At 37.6% G+C, this 17,263-nt stretch overlaps 1 protein-coding gene across 1 annotated transcript in view; it reads left to right on the forward strand.

The window, feature by feature from the left end:
- The window catches only part of stau2 (staufen double-stranded RNA binding protein 2), a 101,985-nt gene that overhangs the window by 35,226 nt on the left and 49,496 nt on the right, over positions 1–17,263 (forward strand). Inside the window, exons 8-11 of the mRNA XM_004081251.5 lie at positions 5,932–6,144; positions 6,920–7,057; positions 11,290–11,418; positions 12,624–12,681. Of these exons, the coding sequence (XP_004081299.3) occupies positions 5,932–6,144; positions 6,920–7,057; positions 11,290–11,418; positions 12,624–12,681 (538 nt within the window). The remainder of the gene's footprint in view (positions 1–5,931; positions 6,145–6,919; positions 7,058–11,289; positions 11,419–12,623; positions 12,682–17,263) is intronic.

A 17,263-nucleotide genomic window follows, 5' to 3' on the forward strand; every position in this document is an offset into this window, starting at 1 on the left:
CTAGACCTATATTACTTTCTTTTCTCCATCAAAGTGCATTTGTAATTAATGATGACATCAATATATTTGTTTAACCTTTATTAAGAACAAAAAATATCCACCACAGAATATGGCTGCAAAACCTTCGCTATACAGGCTCAGATTGACTTTATTTGTTTAGCTTTGGAAAGGGGACCAGACAAGATGGCCCCTGACATCATCTGTGACACCTAGGGTCGCTAGTTAAAATAAAGTTGTGGATTTTTTTCTTTTTGCAATATGAGGGGACTTTTGGTTCCAGACGAGGGCACTGATGTCTGCAGCCAGGTCCTCTTGTAGATTTTTTGACGACAGTGGAGTTATCCTCATGGCATTCATAATAGTCCTTTAGACTGTTAGAAGTACTTGCAGATGTAGAACTTGTTGAAGCTGTACTCATGCTAGGAGCACCCGGGCAATTTCTTTTCTCCTCCTCCTCCAGATAAAGACAGACGTGTGCTATATGATTATGCTTACTTGTTGTGTGTGTTCCCTAAATACTTTTGGTATGACACAACTTACACACAGTGTCACTGACCGTTGACATTGAAAAAAACAAACTGTGTCCAAACATGAGCTTTAAAGAAAAACACGTCTAGTTTGATCACAAGGTCTACAAAGTCAGCCATGTTTGTGTGCTCTTCAATAATGTCAGACAACAAAAATGTGCTTCAAATTTAAGTTCAGCTTAATTCCTTTCTCTAATAATTTTTCGGCCCTTGATTATTTAAAATTCCAAAAAATGATTCAGAATTCTTTATGGATGGTAATCGATGCACCTGATAATCAGACCCCCACTATCACCACTAGTTGTTAGGGTGGAAAAAGACTTACAAGATGTTGGTTAAATGACTGCCACCTTTGCAAACAAGAAAACAAAAATGCTCATCAATAGGTCACACATGGACGGTTGTTTTAATTCAATTCGGAAAGCATGTGTCAAATAATGGTCAGTATTCCGATTCTGCTCAGGAAACAGTGCACAAATGTTTGACTAATTAATAAAAAAGATAGATTGAATTAACCGCGTGACCTTTTGGAGTGTGTATGATTGATCTGAAGCCAGTCCTTTAACTCAAGTGTTGTCACTGTTTTAGAGTCATGATGTTAAATTACATTTCCAATAATGACTTGTAGTGGTTGAAGCAAGGCTGATATTTGTTTAACTAGGCTGTGATTAGGTTAATTGTTGTTGTGAAGTTAGCCTCCTTTACATTATCGTAAATTATGTCTAACTTGTTTGCGTTGGAAGCTAAGTAACGGTTACTTGGTATATTAACCTGGCTAAGTGTTAACTCACCCAACAAGTCTTGCAGGGGAATAAAACAGCAGAATGCACAGATCAGACATCAAAGAAGTTGAAAGAATGAATAGCTATGGTGGGTTGGAGAGGGAAGTGTAAATCCATAGAAAATAAAATAAAAATATAAACAGTAAATATTTTATCTTTTTTTCTGAAAGAAACCTGTCGAGACAAAAAAAAATGTCTCCATAGAAAATTTGTATTGTTTAGTCTTCTTTGGAACTCAAGAATGTTTGTTCTCCGTCTTATTTTGGAAAGACAGGGAGGTCAACGTGACTCTTAGTGGAATTCCTTCAACTCTAGCAACTGAGAGTACCGCATATGAAGATAAGAAGCAGGGAAAAGGTATTACACCCTCATGCCGATCCCAATTCTTCATCAGGATCTTCATTCTCCTTCATGCAACATGTCATCATGCTATATTTATGCGTCGGTGCATCCTGCTTGAATCCTGAATGACCATGGTCCAGGTGAAAGTCTTTTACAGCAACTGTGTTTTTACATAACATTCTCCCCGCTCTCACTTGTGCATAAAATTACCCATGAGTCACTAAAGTGTCTGCTTTCCTATCCCGCTGCAATGATGAGGGTCGCCGCCACACCGAGAGCCAGTTGGCTCATTTAATCCTCCTGTCGGGCAATATCAAACAGATGTCAGCATCAAAGAGGAGCCAATCTATAAATCACAGCTTGTGTGTTGGATCGGGGGCTCCCTTTCCAAGGAGGACATAAGAGAAGAGGGTCCGGGCCAAGAACCACCCATCTTACAAGAAGCTGTTTCCCTCAGGGCTTGTTTGTCCACCGGTTGCCACAAAAGGGGCTTTCTTTCCTTTACAAGTCCCCACCATTGTCCTACCCTGCTCCCACAGCCTCCTCCTCTTGAGTACCTGAGTTCTCGCATGCACCGATCTCCAGACTGCTAAGGGTATTAATGTCTCTATGAGACGCTGAGGAGAAGGCCTCCCACATATTAAAAAGAAGAGGTTAGGAGAAGGGGATTGAAGGAAGAAAAGAAAAATTCTACATTGAATTACAGTAGGTTTCTTGTGCATAACCCGATCTCCCCGTCTTTAGGTGTTAGACAGGTGTGTTTTTGGTGTTTGTGTGAATGTAAGTGTGTGCAGTTGTGTGTGTCTTTGAACTGGAGTTCTGAAATCTCATCAGTGTGGCGCAGATCCCTTGATGTCTGCCAAAAGACTGACTGCTTCTTGTCTGCCGCCATCTGGGCCAAAATATGTGACATATTGTGCTCAGAAATACACATTGTATCCATGTTTCTTTCTTTCAATATGCTTTCAAAGATTGCAGATAGTTTCTGTTGATAATTTGTCAGTGTAAAGAAGATAATTTATGAAAATAAATGTTTATAAAGTTCTGAGATGAGTAACTAAATAATGAGGCGTTGCTGATTTCCTGACTAACAACATTTGACAATATTTCATATTTCATGGTTCTGGTGATTAAGTGGAAAGATTATCAAATTCTTTTTGCTGTGACCAAAGACTAATTATCATTGCACTTTTTGAGTTTGCTAGCTAGCTGTGGTTGATTTTTCGTCACAAAAACTTGAATAGAAGTCTTTAAAAAAAGGTTAATATTTAGCTTAATGTCAAGTTTTCTAAGCTAACACCAGAGTACTGTCTACAATTAGCTCTTTATGAAGATTTCCGTGCCAAACTATTTCTTGGCTGGGACCAGTAACTTCCTGGAGTCTCTCCTCGTTGCCTGACAACTAAACAATGACATGTAACAAAATCAAACTGGGAATAGCACGATCACATGGTATGTGTCTCAGCCACTTACCCACCAGGACACTTCATTTTCCTAAAACTTAAAGAAGTGTTTATTTTTCCTCTGTGTTTCTGTTTGGAAAATGAGCTTTTGTGCAAATCCATTCACTGCTTGAACAAAGACTATGTCTTGGTCTCCGTCACCGTCCACATCAAGCTGGACACATGTTCTCAGGGATGGACAAAAAAAACAAAGATAAGCTCCAGTTGACTTTTTTTCTGGCTCTTCCTTTTGTTCTTTATTGGACACTGCTGTCTGCTTTTTATTTGATCTAGTTTGTCACTAGTTCCTTTTACAATTGACATAATCTTAGCTGTCATCAGCCAGTGATGTGCAGTGTCATCACTGTACGCTTTTGGCACATTTTCCAAAGTCCAGAACGATGTACAGTCTCACAGAACACCGCCATGTACAAGAAACTGTCATGTCACATTTCCTTTTTCTAGTGATGAGCAAGACCAAAGCTGATCCCCAGGGTTGGAGTAAAGTCAGCTTCTAGTTTTTGAAAACTTCTCGAAAAACACTTTGTGTACTTTTTGACACTGCTGACTAAGAAAGAATATCACCTTTGAATCAATTTAGGAATAATTTTTGAAGAACTATTTCAATAAAAGTGAATTGGGATAAAGTAGGACAAAAGTTGTGAGAATTGAAATCAGAATTCCATTTCTAAAATGTATTTTTTCCAGTATTTCAGTGGTAAAAAATAAATGTTGTTTTTTTAGATTAACTAAAAAAAAAACAATGAACTCGTTTGTTTTGGTAGATTCTTAAGATTAGGGCTATATTTTATATATATATAAATATATATCTATATATATTTTTGGAATGTTATATACCAATACATCCTTGCATCCTATGCATCACAGATCAAGACTTTTAAAGGTTTATTCCTGAGCATTTAGAGTAATCTTTCTGATAGTGGGTGTTACATTTCTTTAATTGATTGTCTATGAGAACTGGACTGAGTGAATGTGACTTTACCCATAGAAAATTACTCACTTCTGGTTCCAAGGAAATTATGTCAATTCAGTCGTCATTTTTTTGCGACGTGTACGTCGCCATGTTATACCCAGAAATCCTCAGTAAGCAGTGATTTGAGCCGGTCTGAGTCCGCATTTCTAAGGTAACCACTCTCGGCAATCGGTAGTAAGCTTATCTTTTCCCAGGTCTGCGTATCACTCGGGAGAATCTGTTAATTAAATATTTAGAAGATTATGTGGGACCACATACTGCTATTGAGGCCTCTGATTGGCTAGTTTATAACATGAATAACTTGCACTGCAGAAAAAGAAATCATGAAAAAGAAGTAAGGATTGGAAAGAAAATAAATAAAAGGGTAACAGAGCTGGAATGGGTATTCTGACAAATATAATAACTGACTAATAGCTGATTATTTCACAATAGAAGTCAATGGGATTTTGGCTTTTTTATACCTTCCTGTTTGGAACCTGAGATGGGGGATGGGGGGTCACTCAGTCCAGTTCTCGTGTACAGTTGATGATTTCTTCTTAAATGTACATAAGTAAACCCATCTGGATGATTCCCTGGTTGTTTCTGAGCTAAATGTAGTCAGTAAACGCAACAAAAGTTTCCCAAAATCCTCTCTGTTGTACTACCTCACCCTGATGAATGGCTGCTCCTGATGCAGTGCCATCTGAGCGGCTGCAGACCCCTGGTGTCCAGCTGATGGTTGCACTTGCATTCAACACACTCAAATTGTTCCAGATTTCCTCTGTCGTTAAGTGACATTATGCACTGTCGAAAAGGAATGTAAATCTCTTCCAGTCTTTACAACAACATTGGTTTAAATAATCGTTTCACCCATTTGTTGAAGGTTTCTCATCTGTTGTGGCTCTCAAAATGGAAAACAGAAAACATCTTGTATTGATACTGTCTTCAAATGTAGAAATAAGTGTAAAAATGTGTTTTCATTCATCATTTTTTTGTCAATTTCACCATTGTGTAAACATTTTGTAATGACATAGTTTTTGTCCCTAATATTTAACTGGCATGCAGCAAACCTGCTGTCATTCTTAGCTTTTTGTCAGACAGAAGGGAAACGGTTCACTTGTTCCTCTGTTTTCCTTGTTAAAGACTTAGAAGTTGGTGCTGACGTGTAAAACAACAGGAATTCTCAAGCTTGCACTTATCACTTAAATCTTTTCGTCATTGGTTGCTTGGTTCAAATTAATTGTTTGTAGATTGCTGCTGATTTTTTTCACAAAAAGGAGAGCTGGGGAGTGTGGAAGGGTGACGGGCGAAGCTCAGGAAAAGCCATCAAGCTTGAGGCTGAACCCAAACCCACACACCATCTAACCATGGGTACATATACATATATGTGTAGCTAACCAAATTCCATTTCTTTCTCTCTCTCTTTTTTTTTTTCTTTTGCTAAGGTTAGAGAGGAGCCCACCTGCTACACACACAATCACACACTATGTTCTTGGACTTCACAGGAAGTAGATGTGATTGCAGAAGCATGACCTAACACCAGCCGGTGTTTGTTTTAGGTTTCCCAGGTGACCAGAGGCTAGAGGAAGGAAACCAAGCCTTCATCACCAGAGACCGTCATCTAAGAACATGTTACTCTTCATGTGTGTGTGTGTCTCATTATTTTTTCAGTGTGTTGTGCTTTGTATGTGCATAACACACTCTTATGGGTGGATAGATGTGAACGTAAAGAGCAGATGTTTTCCAAGACCTGACAGAGCTGCTCGCTGCTCAACAAAAGCTCTCACACATACTGACACGCTTGTTTTCTGTCTTTTGCACCTTTTAACGCTGTTCTTCACCTGGTTGTTCTGACATCACTGCAGGTGTTAAAAGAGAGCGGCCCCCCACACATGAAAAGCTTTCTTACTCGCGTCACCGTTGGGGAGTTCTCTGCTGAGGGCGAGGGCAACAGCAAGAAGCTGTCCAAGAAGCGTGCTGCTCTGTCCATCCTGCAGGAGTTAAAGAAGCTTCCCTTCATACCCACTGTGGAGAAACCTAAGACCCACTACAAGAAGCGCACCAAAACTATCCTGAAGGTGCTTCAGTTTTGTCTGGGAGAGAGTCTGAAAGATGATACATTTTGTAAAATATATTTTAAATCTATTACCCTATTATACTTTGTTTTTCTATTTTTCATACTTAAGATCAAATACAAAACCTTTTATTTGGATTTTTCTCTATTTTTTTCAATTAATTTGGTTGCTTTTTTTCTCAGGTTGTTGATTTTATGTGAAAATTTAAATTTAAACAGCAAAATACATGCATTTAGTTACTATCCTTACAAATATTTGAATATACTTTTATGGATTTTTATTTGAAAAAAAGTTAAATATTAGTTAAGAGTGGCAACAGATATTTTTGGCAGGGATTAAGCTATTCAGCTAAAATGATGAAGAGATTAACACCTTTCAGCTAAACCACTTCGTTAGGGTCTGTGGCCGTAGCACACTGTTGTTGGATTATTAATGAGGCTCACGTCAGGTCATCGCTGAAAAACTCCACAATTTGTCTTACTTTTAAAATAAAAAGGTTTGTCAGTTGCAGATGAGTTTAATATGTTTCCCAACTACCAGTAAATATATGTATATATATTTATAATCAAAGCCTTCTTTATACTTTGGATTTACTTTATAAACATAATCTCAGATGTTTCTTTAGGGGGATTTTACAGGAGTTTGGAACCAAAGAGCAAAACAATAACAACAATTTATTAGCAGAAATATGCTACAATTGCTTCTCTCTCTCTCTTTTTTTTTTTTTTTTTTCGTTGTGAAAACTAACCTCTTGCTTGTTTTTATGTTTTTTTTTAAGACGGGACCAGATTATGGACAAGGCATGAACCCAATCAGCCGTTTAGCCCAGATCCAGCAGGCCAAGAAGGAAAAGGAGCCAGAGTACCAGCTGCTCTCTGAGAGAGGGATACCCAGACGTCGGGAGTTTGTCATGCAGGTAACCGATGCCTCTGGCTTCCATTTTCCAGTCTTCCTGAGCGTGTCCAAATTAATTCTGGATCATAACTTAGGAAGAAAATATAGGATAATAGAGGGTTTTTTGAGCTGGCTGGAAAAAGGTCGATGAACTTGACTTCAGTGTTGCAGAAAGCTCAGGAGGCCAAAGAATTCCCTGAAGAAAAGTCTATTTATATATTTAAAAAAAATATGCACGGCACAAGTAACCCTGAAAGGTCAGACAATCTGAAAGCTTAGTTCCTCTCTGCTTGTTTTTATAAACCTCATGGTCTAAGTGTCTGCAAAGCTCGGTGTTTACATTACATTTTAGTACATCTCATTCTGAGTGGTTGGTTGAAAGCGGGTTCAGGTCACCCTGACTTTTTTTTTTACAGATAAACTTTTGCTTACAAACAAGAAATTTTAACATTTTAGCTAGAGTAACCTTTGTGCTGGTTTTAATGTATCATAAACAAAGACCACATGATGAAAACCGAACACTCTTGGAAAGAAATTTAGAGATCCCACAGCAATACTAATATAAAAAAGGTTAATTTATTTTGCAACACATACTTATACATTTCTATGCTAAACTAATACTTAAAAAATATATACATATATTTTTGTGACCTAGATTTATGTAATTTACTAAAAAATGTACACAGTGTTACATTCAGATATATATATAATTTATAATTCAAATACATAATCAGACTCAGATATACAATTTGAATATATAATGTGGAAAAAAACACATTATAAAAACCAAACCAAAATGTATGTATATGTGGAAAACAAATAAAATGTAACTCTTTTTTTTATAGTTACCTCTAGTTATTATGTTTGCTTTTACATAATGAATAACAATATTTCAGTAAAGTTTTACAGGTTTTTGTCAAGCAGTTCCTTCCCATGCCAAATTTTCAAAATACAACCCTTTTGTGCTTTTTCAATGGATTTTGTTTTTAACTTGAAGCGCTTCTTTTCTTAAATTACATCCTAATGTAGATTTGAAAAAGTATCAGATTTTGTCTCAACATCCTGGCTTTCATTACATTTAAAAGTTTCTGCAATTAGCTTTGAGCATTTTGGATCCAAATGGTTGTTCAATATAGCTAAGAATTATATAATTCATTCTATTTTTGTAGTTGTTGCTTTCTTTTCTTCCACCATCCTTGTCTCTCCTTTTTTAAGTTCTTTCTGTCTCCTTATCTCCCCAGGCTCTGCCATGGAGTCCTGTTTAATGTGTTTTTATTGGTGCTGTTAAAGCCCAGAACAGATGAGCATCCCTCTTTACAGGCCTTTTTGTCTTTAGTGGGGCTGCCAACACTTTTACACTATTATATATATCAGGTTGTCTGCTGGTGCTAGTAAAACAGCAGATCTTTTTTCTACACTGGGGAACATCCAGGAATGCAGTTATAAACATAATCGTAAGGAGCTGTTATTCATAAAAGAATAAAAAATAAATCATGTTCTTGCAGCTAAAGAATACTTTTCTCTTTGTTTTTTCATTCATTGTTTTATTCAGTGAAGAGAGGAGGTCTCTCTTTATGAAGGAGGAATCTCAGGAGTCTCACATTTACTTTATTTCCGGGTTTTTACCTTCTGCATGCCATGCTTGTCATCATAATGTTAATAGATGAGATGGAGGAAAGGAAGCTATGTCTCTACATTTCTGTCTGGAATTCATAATAAATTTATCAAGTGGCCTTAAAGTGGAGATTTTAATACTGTAGCTGAATAAAAGAATAACCTGCCACCTAATTAACAGCAAAAAGGGTTTTGCCTTTTATATTAGAGTAAAACTTACTTGAAAATCTATATTTATAAAAAGAGGGAAAACTTTGACCAGTTACTTTTAATATTTTATTGCTTTTGGGTTCTTTCTTTTTTTTATTTTAATGTTTGGGTATGTTTGTCTTTCCATCTTATAAAGATCAGACCTAATGCCACTCTAGTCGTCTTTTGGCAAATTTGCCTGCTTGTTTTTGCAATAGGGATAATTTTTCCTAAAACGTACAGATTAGATGACTGATTCATTGGCTTTTATTGTTTAAAATCAATGTCAAATATTTTAAGTGGCTTCTTTACAATAAGGTCAGTAAATCCAACAAGAACAGTTTATTTTTTTGTGGAAGACTTCTGCCATTCAAAAATATGATTTGAAAATCCAAGAAATAAGATGAAACCTGAATCAAGATAATTTTAAATCAAACTTTTTTTAAGAAAAAGTGCTTCTCATATATTGCGCAACTTGAACATTTAAAACAAAGAAAAATCAAAAAAACACACAAAATTGTTGTAAAAACCCAACCCACCCTTCACCCTGCCCACTCCTCTCCGTTAACACATTTGACCCATGACCCCACACACAATGAATACAATCTGTCACAAATGTTCAAAAAAATCTTCCTGATGACTTCCCTACTTCAATGTGAATTTAGGCAAACTACACTTGATCCTTCAATATCTGTTTAAGCTAAGCACAAGTTTGTCACATTGATCAAAAATTATGTTTGTAAAAACGTTACATCATATTTATATCTGTTAAACTTTTGGCATTAAACTAGACTTTACATTAGTGTTGTGGAATTTTTAACAGTATCATGTAAACCAGGTTTAGTGGTTGCTGTATGCTGCCTTAGGGATGCTTGGAGCACAACTTTCTATTTTCTTTTTTTTTATTATTTGAAAAAATCCTGCTTGAAAACCTTGTAGCTGTAACGGGGAAGCTACAATTGACAGGCCACAAGCTCCCTGCTCCGCTCCACTCTGATGCATCCGCTTGTAGTCGACTACATTCATTTACATCTTTGTTTTTACCCGTCTGAGCTGCATCTGGCCCAAATGTTGCACAGCTGGATAGCTCCAATATTGCTCATCATTTTTTTCTGCACCAGTAATGTTATGTTGGAGTTGTGAGGGGCTGTAAGCTAGCAAAAGAGCCATGTAAACAGAGAGCTCTCAGTTAAGAATGACAGGAAGGCGGGAGTTGCTCCGGGCCAGCAGTCCTGCCCACGAGTTTGGGGCGGATATCGAATGAACTACTGCCGCTCTGCATAAACTATGTTCTTGAAAACAACACATGTTTATTGATTTAGACTGAAATGGCATAATCATAGTAAAAGACCACTGGGAACACTTTTACAATAGATCAAAAGACCTTTTAGAGTGGGTCTTTAAAGACTAAAAGTACAGTAAGGAATCGAGTATTTCTATTTTTGGCTCAAAAATGACTTTTTCCATCATTTGTTATTTGCAAACTAGTTGATCATATGTCATATAGTGAGCAGTTGTAATAGTTTTAGCTAGTGAATTTAGTGGAGCTGTCCTATAGCTGTCAAGCCTGAGTCTCCTCTGTTGCGCTAACTTCTCTGTGTGCTCACATGATAACTTGGCTTAGTAGCCTGAATAAGATAGATCGTTATTAAATAGCATAACCCTTTTAGATTTATGTAAAATATATCAACTGCTTTTATTCATCTTTCTCTGGTCGCCTCTCAGTCAAACTCTCCCTCTTTGTCTCTATTTCCATAACCCTCTTCTTTCATCCAAAAAACAAAGCTTCTCTCAGCATCAGGCAGTAATTCAGCCTCAAACCTATTCGCCATGCCTCTTTGATACACACTAGGCCCTGTGAGTGTGTGCGTTCTTTTGTGCAGTCCGATCACTCTTCTAAAATTTCCACATTGTTGCCTTTTTTTGGAAGACAGCAAGGCTCAAATGAATTTCTGGTGTCCAAAACCTTTTGGAAAAAAGCCTCCAGGTGTTGAATCCTTTATTTTTATTTTTATCAGTGATTCTTTTAAATGAGCAATTTGCTTATTCATAAGGTCATTTGCTCTCATTGTGTGCTCTTGCTTGTTATATGCATTCAGGGAAGCATCTGAGCTTGTCAGCCCACTTTGAATTAGTGCGCCGAGGCCTGGCTTTGGCTTCCAGAATGTTATTTGTACAGCGTAATTGTCTGTTTGCATAACACGACAACGTCTGATTTGCTCTTGGAAATTTCTGCTTACATTATGTGCAGACACATTTAATGTTTTGGGATTACTGAAAAAACAAATAGTTCACTTGCATTCTTTTGGAGCGATGTATGTTGCATGGCTGAGCTGAGAGCTCAAAAAGCAGAAAAGCAAGAAGAAATCTGCTTTTAATCTTTATATGATGTGTTTTTTCCCCTCCACAGTTGCTTTTGGGTTTCTTTACACATGTTTCCATCTCATCCAGGTGAAGGTGAATAACGAAGTTGCAACAGGAGCAGGACCCAACAAGAAGGTGGCCAAGAGGAACGCTGCTGAGGCCATGCTGCTACAGCTGGGATACAAGGCCTCCACGGCTCCTCAGAACCCCACAGAAGTACGAACTCTCAAGTCCAGCTGCAAACTTGCATATTTCATGTTCAGTTTATAGAAAATTAGCTTTTGTTATGACACATAACTGCTTGTTTATGCCAGTTCTTGATTAGTGTAAGCAATAGTAGTTTGAACCATGCTTAAAATGGTCATTCTGCAGAGAAATTTAAAAAAAAAGAACTTAAAGGCTGAAGGTTGATGCCTATGGTTACTTCTCATCTTTGATCGTTACAAGTTTATATTAAAAAGAAGGTTTAAGAGATTGGAAAACTTGGGTCCTTTTAAATAAACTATGGTCAAAATAAATCTAAAATGAGCAACTTTTTCAATATTAGCTTGTGTGTCATGTTGACATTTATTCCTTTTTGAGAGTCAAAACTGGCTAAGTTGCTGACTTATTAGGTAATATATTCAGTTCCCTGAATTTCGAGTGTTTCACAAACAAGCAGCAATAAATATCCCTTTTTTTATCCACCCCAATATTTCTTTCAAACAGAAAAGAGCCGAATCAGCTCAGAATGTTTTATATAAGCAAGACCATTTCTTTTTCATTACCCTGTCAAACAACCAGATCGCTAATTAATATTATTGGTCTTATCAGAATGACAATAAAACTGGCTAATACTCTCTTATATTACTTACTGACCGAATACCGTTTTGTTTTTTATCATCTAAGAGTTGAAATAGTGGCAGCACATGGTCTGCACAAATCAGTAAAAATGTTTTGATGCTCTAAATCCAAGATGTCATTCCCTTACTCCATCTGTCCCTTCTCTTATCCGTGGGAGCTGGTCTGTATTGCTTTCCCACTGTAGGATCTAAGCAGGAGTGTGCAGATACTGAGGTGAATGCAGCTATGTCATCTCTTGCTGTCACTCACATTAGAAATGATTTGTTTCTGCTTCGCACGCATGTTTGCGGCTGTGTGTGTGTGTGTCAGGCAGATATGCATACCACCGCTTAAGCAGCGCACTGAAAAGGAGCATTTGTACCTACAAAACACTGACAACCCCCCACTAATGAAGTAGCCGTCCTTGAGAGGTATTGGTCTCCCCCAAGCATCATCTCTTGTGCGCATTTATTTCTTTGTGGACCAAACAGTAGGAAGTAACTTGTCTGACATCCGTGAAGAAGCTGTCTGTTCAAGAATCGACATCTCTCTTTACCTCCCCCTTCTCTCCTTCTCTCCGTCTCTCTGGATCACCACAGATGGACAACAAAGGGTGGAACGGACAAAAAGCGCCTTTTACCGAAACGACAAGCAACAGTGAGTATCGGCACGTCTCCCAGTGTCTATTCCCATTTCCTCTCCTCCTCCTCTCTTTATCTCCCATCTTTCCCTCCGTCCCGTGGATAGTTTTAGCCACCAAGACGGTCCGGCGTTTAATCTATCTGACTGGTCAATGGAGTTCTGACTGTCAGATTAGTTGGCCGTGCCTCCCGGTTGGGAGTCTGTGAATTCAGGCTCATTCACACAGGCTTACAGGGCCGCCACACAGAGACCCTCCAGGGAGTCCTCACACTACCTTCCTGTGCAGAAACGTCGCCTTTCACTGGGGATTAACACACAGACACACAAAGTTGCAAATGCACTCGTGTGTAACTGTGATCTTACAGAGAAACACAAAACAAATGAGAGTAAACAAGTATGAGCGTGTGAACCACATGTCAGCTGTAGGTCTGAGATAACACTACAACTTTGATGAATCGTCATTAAAATGGAAAAATACTGCAAAGAAAACCATAAATATTCATTAATAGAACTTCTATAAAATTAAATCACCAAGAGTTTGCTTCACATAATAAGAGTTTATTCAGACTGAACACGTTTGGTTCGCTTAAAGTGAACCAGCGTTTGTTTCCCCTGATATTTCGAAACTAGCGGACCCTGATCCAGTTGGGTTCGGTTCGTTTTCTAATCGCACTGAGCTGCGGTTCGCTCTGAGTTTCCTCAGTCTGAATACGCTCCGTGCTCAGAGCGGATCAATTGAACCAAAACAGCCACAGTAGCCAGTAAACAGAGAGCAGCGGGCAATATTGGAGCAACAATGAGACGCAGCAACTTATTGAAATGCAGGCTCACTAAAACTTTTAGCTTAATATTGTTTTCCCAGACAATCTATACATTCTAAACACTCGTCAACGTACCTTCTCAGCCAGCATCTTTCACCCCGCCTCCGTCGTACCAAAGCAGCAAGTAAAAAGTGTTGTACCTGATGTTGATACAGACATTCAATAATTGGTCTTTGAAATATAAAGTTTGAATAAGTGAACTATCCTGACAAGGATTGCAAAGCTTAGGACTTTCATTATTGTTGCTTTGCCCCACCCTCGTAATTACTGTCCAATGACTGAAAATATCTTTAGTCACATGGTTTTGTTTACAAGCTTTAATTAGAAACAGAAATCTCCGGTAGACGCCAGTTTCAATACAGACAAAACGCAAGATTCCGGACGCGGTCCGGACCAAACGACTTTTCCAGTCTGAATGTTCCCAAAGTGGAGACATCAAATGCAGATTTGTTAGGGTTCTAGGTCTGCTTATCTTAGACATACAGTATGTTTTTATTGTTACTGTCAAATATATAAAACCTTTGATCTACTAAGAAATGTGAACATGTAGGTTAAAATATAGTTTTTTTTTTAATCTCACCTGTTCTATATCAATTAAAACATTTAAGAGGCAACAGTGTCTAATCAAAGTATGTTAAAACATTTCTTTTCAAAGAAATCTATATTTTGCTAGATAGTAGGCTGGCTTATGCCCTAAAGAAAAACAAAAACAAATAATGAATGAACAAGGCATTCTTTGACGAGAGCCAAAAGCTGGCGGCTCAGTAGTCTTCTCTGAATTCCACGTGGTGCAGGGATTGAGCAAGTCACAGTCTCCACGCTGCAGATGAGAATGCTCTGAGATGTCTGAGCTTGAATGATTATAATTTCCCAGTTTAAAAAAAAAAAGGACATGCCAAAAGCTGTTTTACCCAGAATAACAGAAAGGTAAATGGCAGCACTTTAGGAAGGAGCTTTCCTGAGAACAAATGAACTGTCCGTGAGACGCTGAGCTGCAGGGTTGTTAAAAGCAAGCAGATAGACCTATTAGATTCAAATGTGCTGTCGTCACGTCGCTCTAATGGAGACTTTTGGCAGAGCTGCAGTGCTCTCACTCAGGGTATCTAACCTTACTCTCAACAGAGAAACAGCCTGAGATGTCTAAACTCTGTCGATCAGACCTGCACCAAAATAAAATAAAGAAATAATTTTCAGAGTTTTCTTGTATTTCTGGCTTGATCCACATAATTCAAATTAAGATGAGCCCTAATAAATATCTTACACAGCACATCATAAATGTGATTGAGTATAGCTTTCTAAAAGATGATTCGTCTCAATTATATTCCAATTGAAATATGGTTTCTAGGGATGAAGCGCTCTGGTGATTGTGGTTTTGGTGGTAGCCCAAGTCTCCAGGATTTACCCAATACCACCAAAATAGAGCCACTTGGGGAAACTCTTCCTTATTAAGTTGTTATCCCCACCATTGGCCAAGAGTGTCTTTGGTTTACGGCCCACAGTCTCTTCGTTTATCTCCCACATAGCACGTAGTTTAACTATCTGCTAATCAGCTATTTAAAGTGCTCGAACTGTTCAGCACTCACATGACGCTAATTACTGAATAATCTTTATTGCATAAACACAATTTACAAGTCAGTCAAACAAATACAGCTGCTTTCACTTTGTGTGTTTATCCAGCGTTTGCTGAAAAGAAGATGTTTTTGATTTGTTCATTGTTTTGATTGTCTAAGCCCTTTTTGTTCCGATCATTTGGGCCTTTTTTTCTCGCCATCCTTTGAGCTCATTATTTGTGTCACGTTTTCAACAGAAATAAGCTCAATGATTTGCATCAGTCCTCCCCACAATTCCAATCTTACTGAAACAGAGTTTATGTCCCATAAAGGACATATTAGTAAGCTTTTTCTGAAAAGAATTAGACATTTGAAATAATAATTATTTTATGTTTAGAATGACAGCATTCTCCTAACATAGTATGATGAGTTGTCCACTTCAGATTTTCAATGGTCCAGCTTTGGTGTCTACCAAATGCCAGATGTCGCTTAGCTTTCTCCAGCAAAATGGAATAACACCATCTAGTACTCAACATTTTTAGAAAAAAACATGTTATCAACATGTTAGCAAATGTTAATGCTAGCACATTAACATGTTAGTTGAGTTCTGTGATAATGGGTTAACTAATAAACAAATCTTTTAGTGTAAGCACTGTCAGCTCATACTAGACACTAGGCATTTAGTAAAGACTTACATATGTTCTCCAGCAACTAAAAACAAGTTTGGCAATTTTTAAGGCAACTTTTTTTAATAGGCAAGCACTGCAGTTTTATGTTTTCCTTTACAAAAAGCAAGAAAAACACCTGGTTTTGAACTAGGATGCTGTTATTTTATATTTTAGAAAACAAATCATTATATATACAGAGTTGACTTAAAATTGAATTGTGCTAATGTCTTTCTTCAGGGATTAACACTCCTATTTTATAGGTGAAAAAAATATGACAGACATATGCTGGTTGTTTTTTTTGTTTTTTTTTATTGCTAACACTTTTGGGCTAACGCTATGGTGTGCAAAAAAAAATAAATTAAGGAAATTACCTAGTTAGCAAAAATAAGATCATAGAAGGGCCTCAGAATGCACATGTTTTGGTCTAAAATATGAAACCTTGGCTGAATGTAAACAAAATTATCTCACATGTGATGCAACTTTCTAACAATGTTTCTTGAAAATCTTGGTTGCAAAGCAAATCCAGAAATTTAGATTTAGAAAATTATCATGGAAAATTGATACACATCTTACTCGGATGATAATATGCTATAGTACAGTGTTTTTCAAGCTTTTTTGAGCCACGGCACACTTTAACCTTGACAAAAATCCCACGGCACACCAGCATACAAAAATTAAAAAAAAAGAGAAACTCATAGTCTGTATTGATCTACAGCTCCTCTGCAATCTCTCATGGATTTTTGTGATAATTGTGGCAGAAAAAGCTGGAAGTTGCAGCTGTTTTTTCTAAAAGATTTAATAAAAGTTAAGTTAGAAGATTTAAAAACTGTTTGATGTGTGTTCGTTGTGTTTTTGAGACGTTTAACAAGGAAGACTTATTGTGCGCTGAGACGCTCACTTTAACCCAATGTATCATGGGAGATGTAGTGCAAACAGCCGCCGAACACAGACAGACTAGCGTCTTTGAGCTTCATTGTTTTGTTCACATGTTCCACCAGATCCCGCGGAAAGCTACACCGCTAAAGACGAGCTTTAGCTGGTCTTTTTGTTGGAACTAAGCGACTTTATGAGCAGAATTGGAACAAGGAAGTGAAGACTTCAACCACTTCTGATTGGTCAGACTGCTGACGTGTAATTAAGCCTCCAAGAATGATTGGTGGTTACAGTTAAAGGGGCGGAACTTTTCCTAAAACAGCTGAAGCTACGGCTAAATCGCAGTACCATCATTCTTATCAAAATGTTTTTAATAGAATCAAATAAACAAAAAAAAAACAAGTCTTTTATGATTTTTCATATTCCTACCTACTAGGTGTTTTTATCAGGGCCTGTTTGCATGAACACAGAGCTGATATTCTGGAGATGGAAAACATTTTTAGATCAGTTAATGAGGGCAAATTCCCACGGCACACTTGACCATCTCCCATGGCACACTAGTGTGCCGCGGCACACTGGTTGAAAAACACTGCTGTTGTATATCTATAGACCAGACACTCAGTTTAGTCATTTTTGGGGTCAACCTCTGAATTGACAACATCCAGGTGAGCCAACCCCTCTTTTC

Source organism: Oryzias latipes, chromosome 20 (assembly GCF_053564925.1).
Source record: "Oryzias latipes strain Hd-rR chromosome 20, Olatipes_Hd-rR_3.1".
NCBI lineage: Eukaryota > Metazoa > Chordata > Actinopteri > Beloniformes > Adrianichthyidae > Oryzias > Oryzias latipes.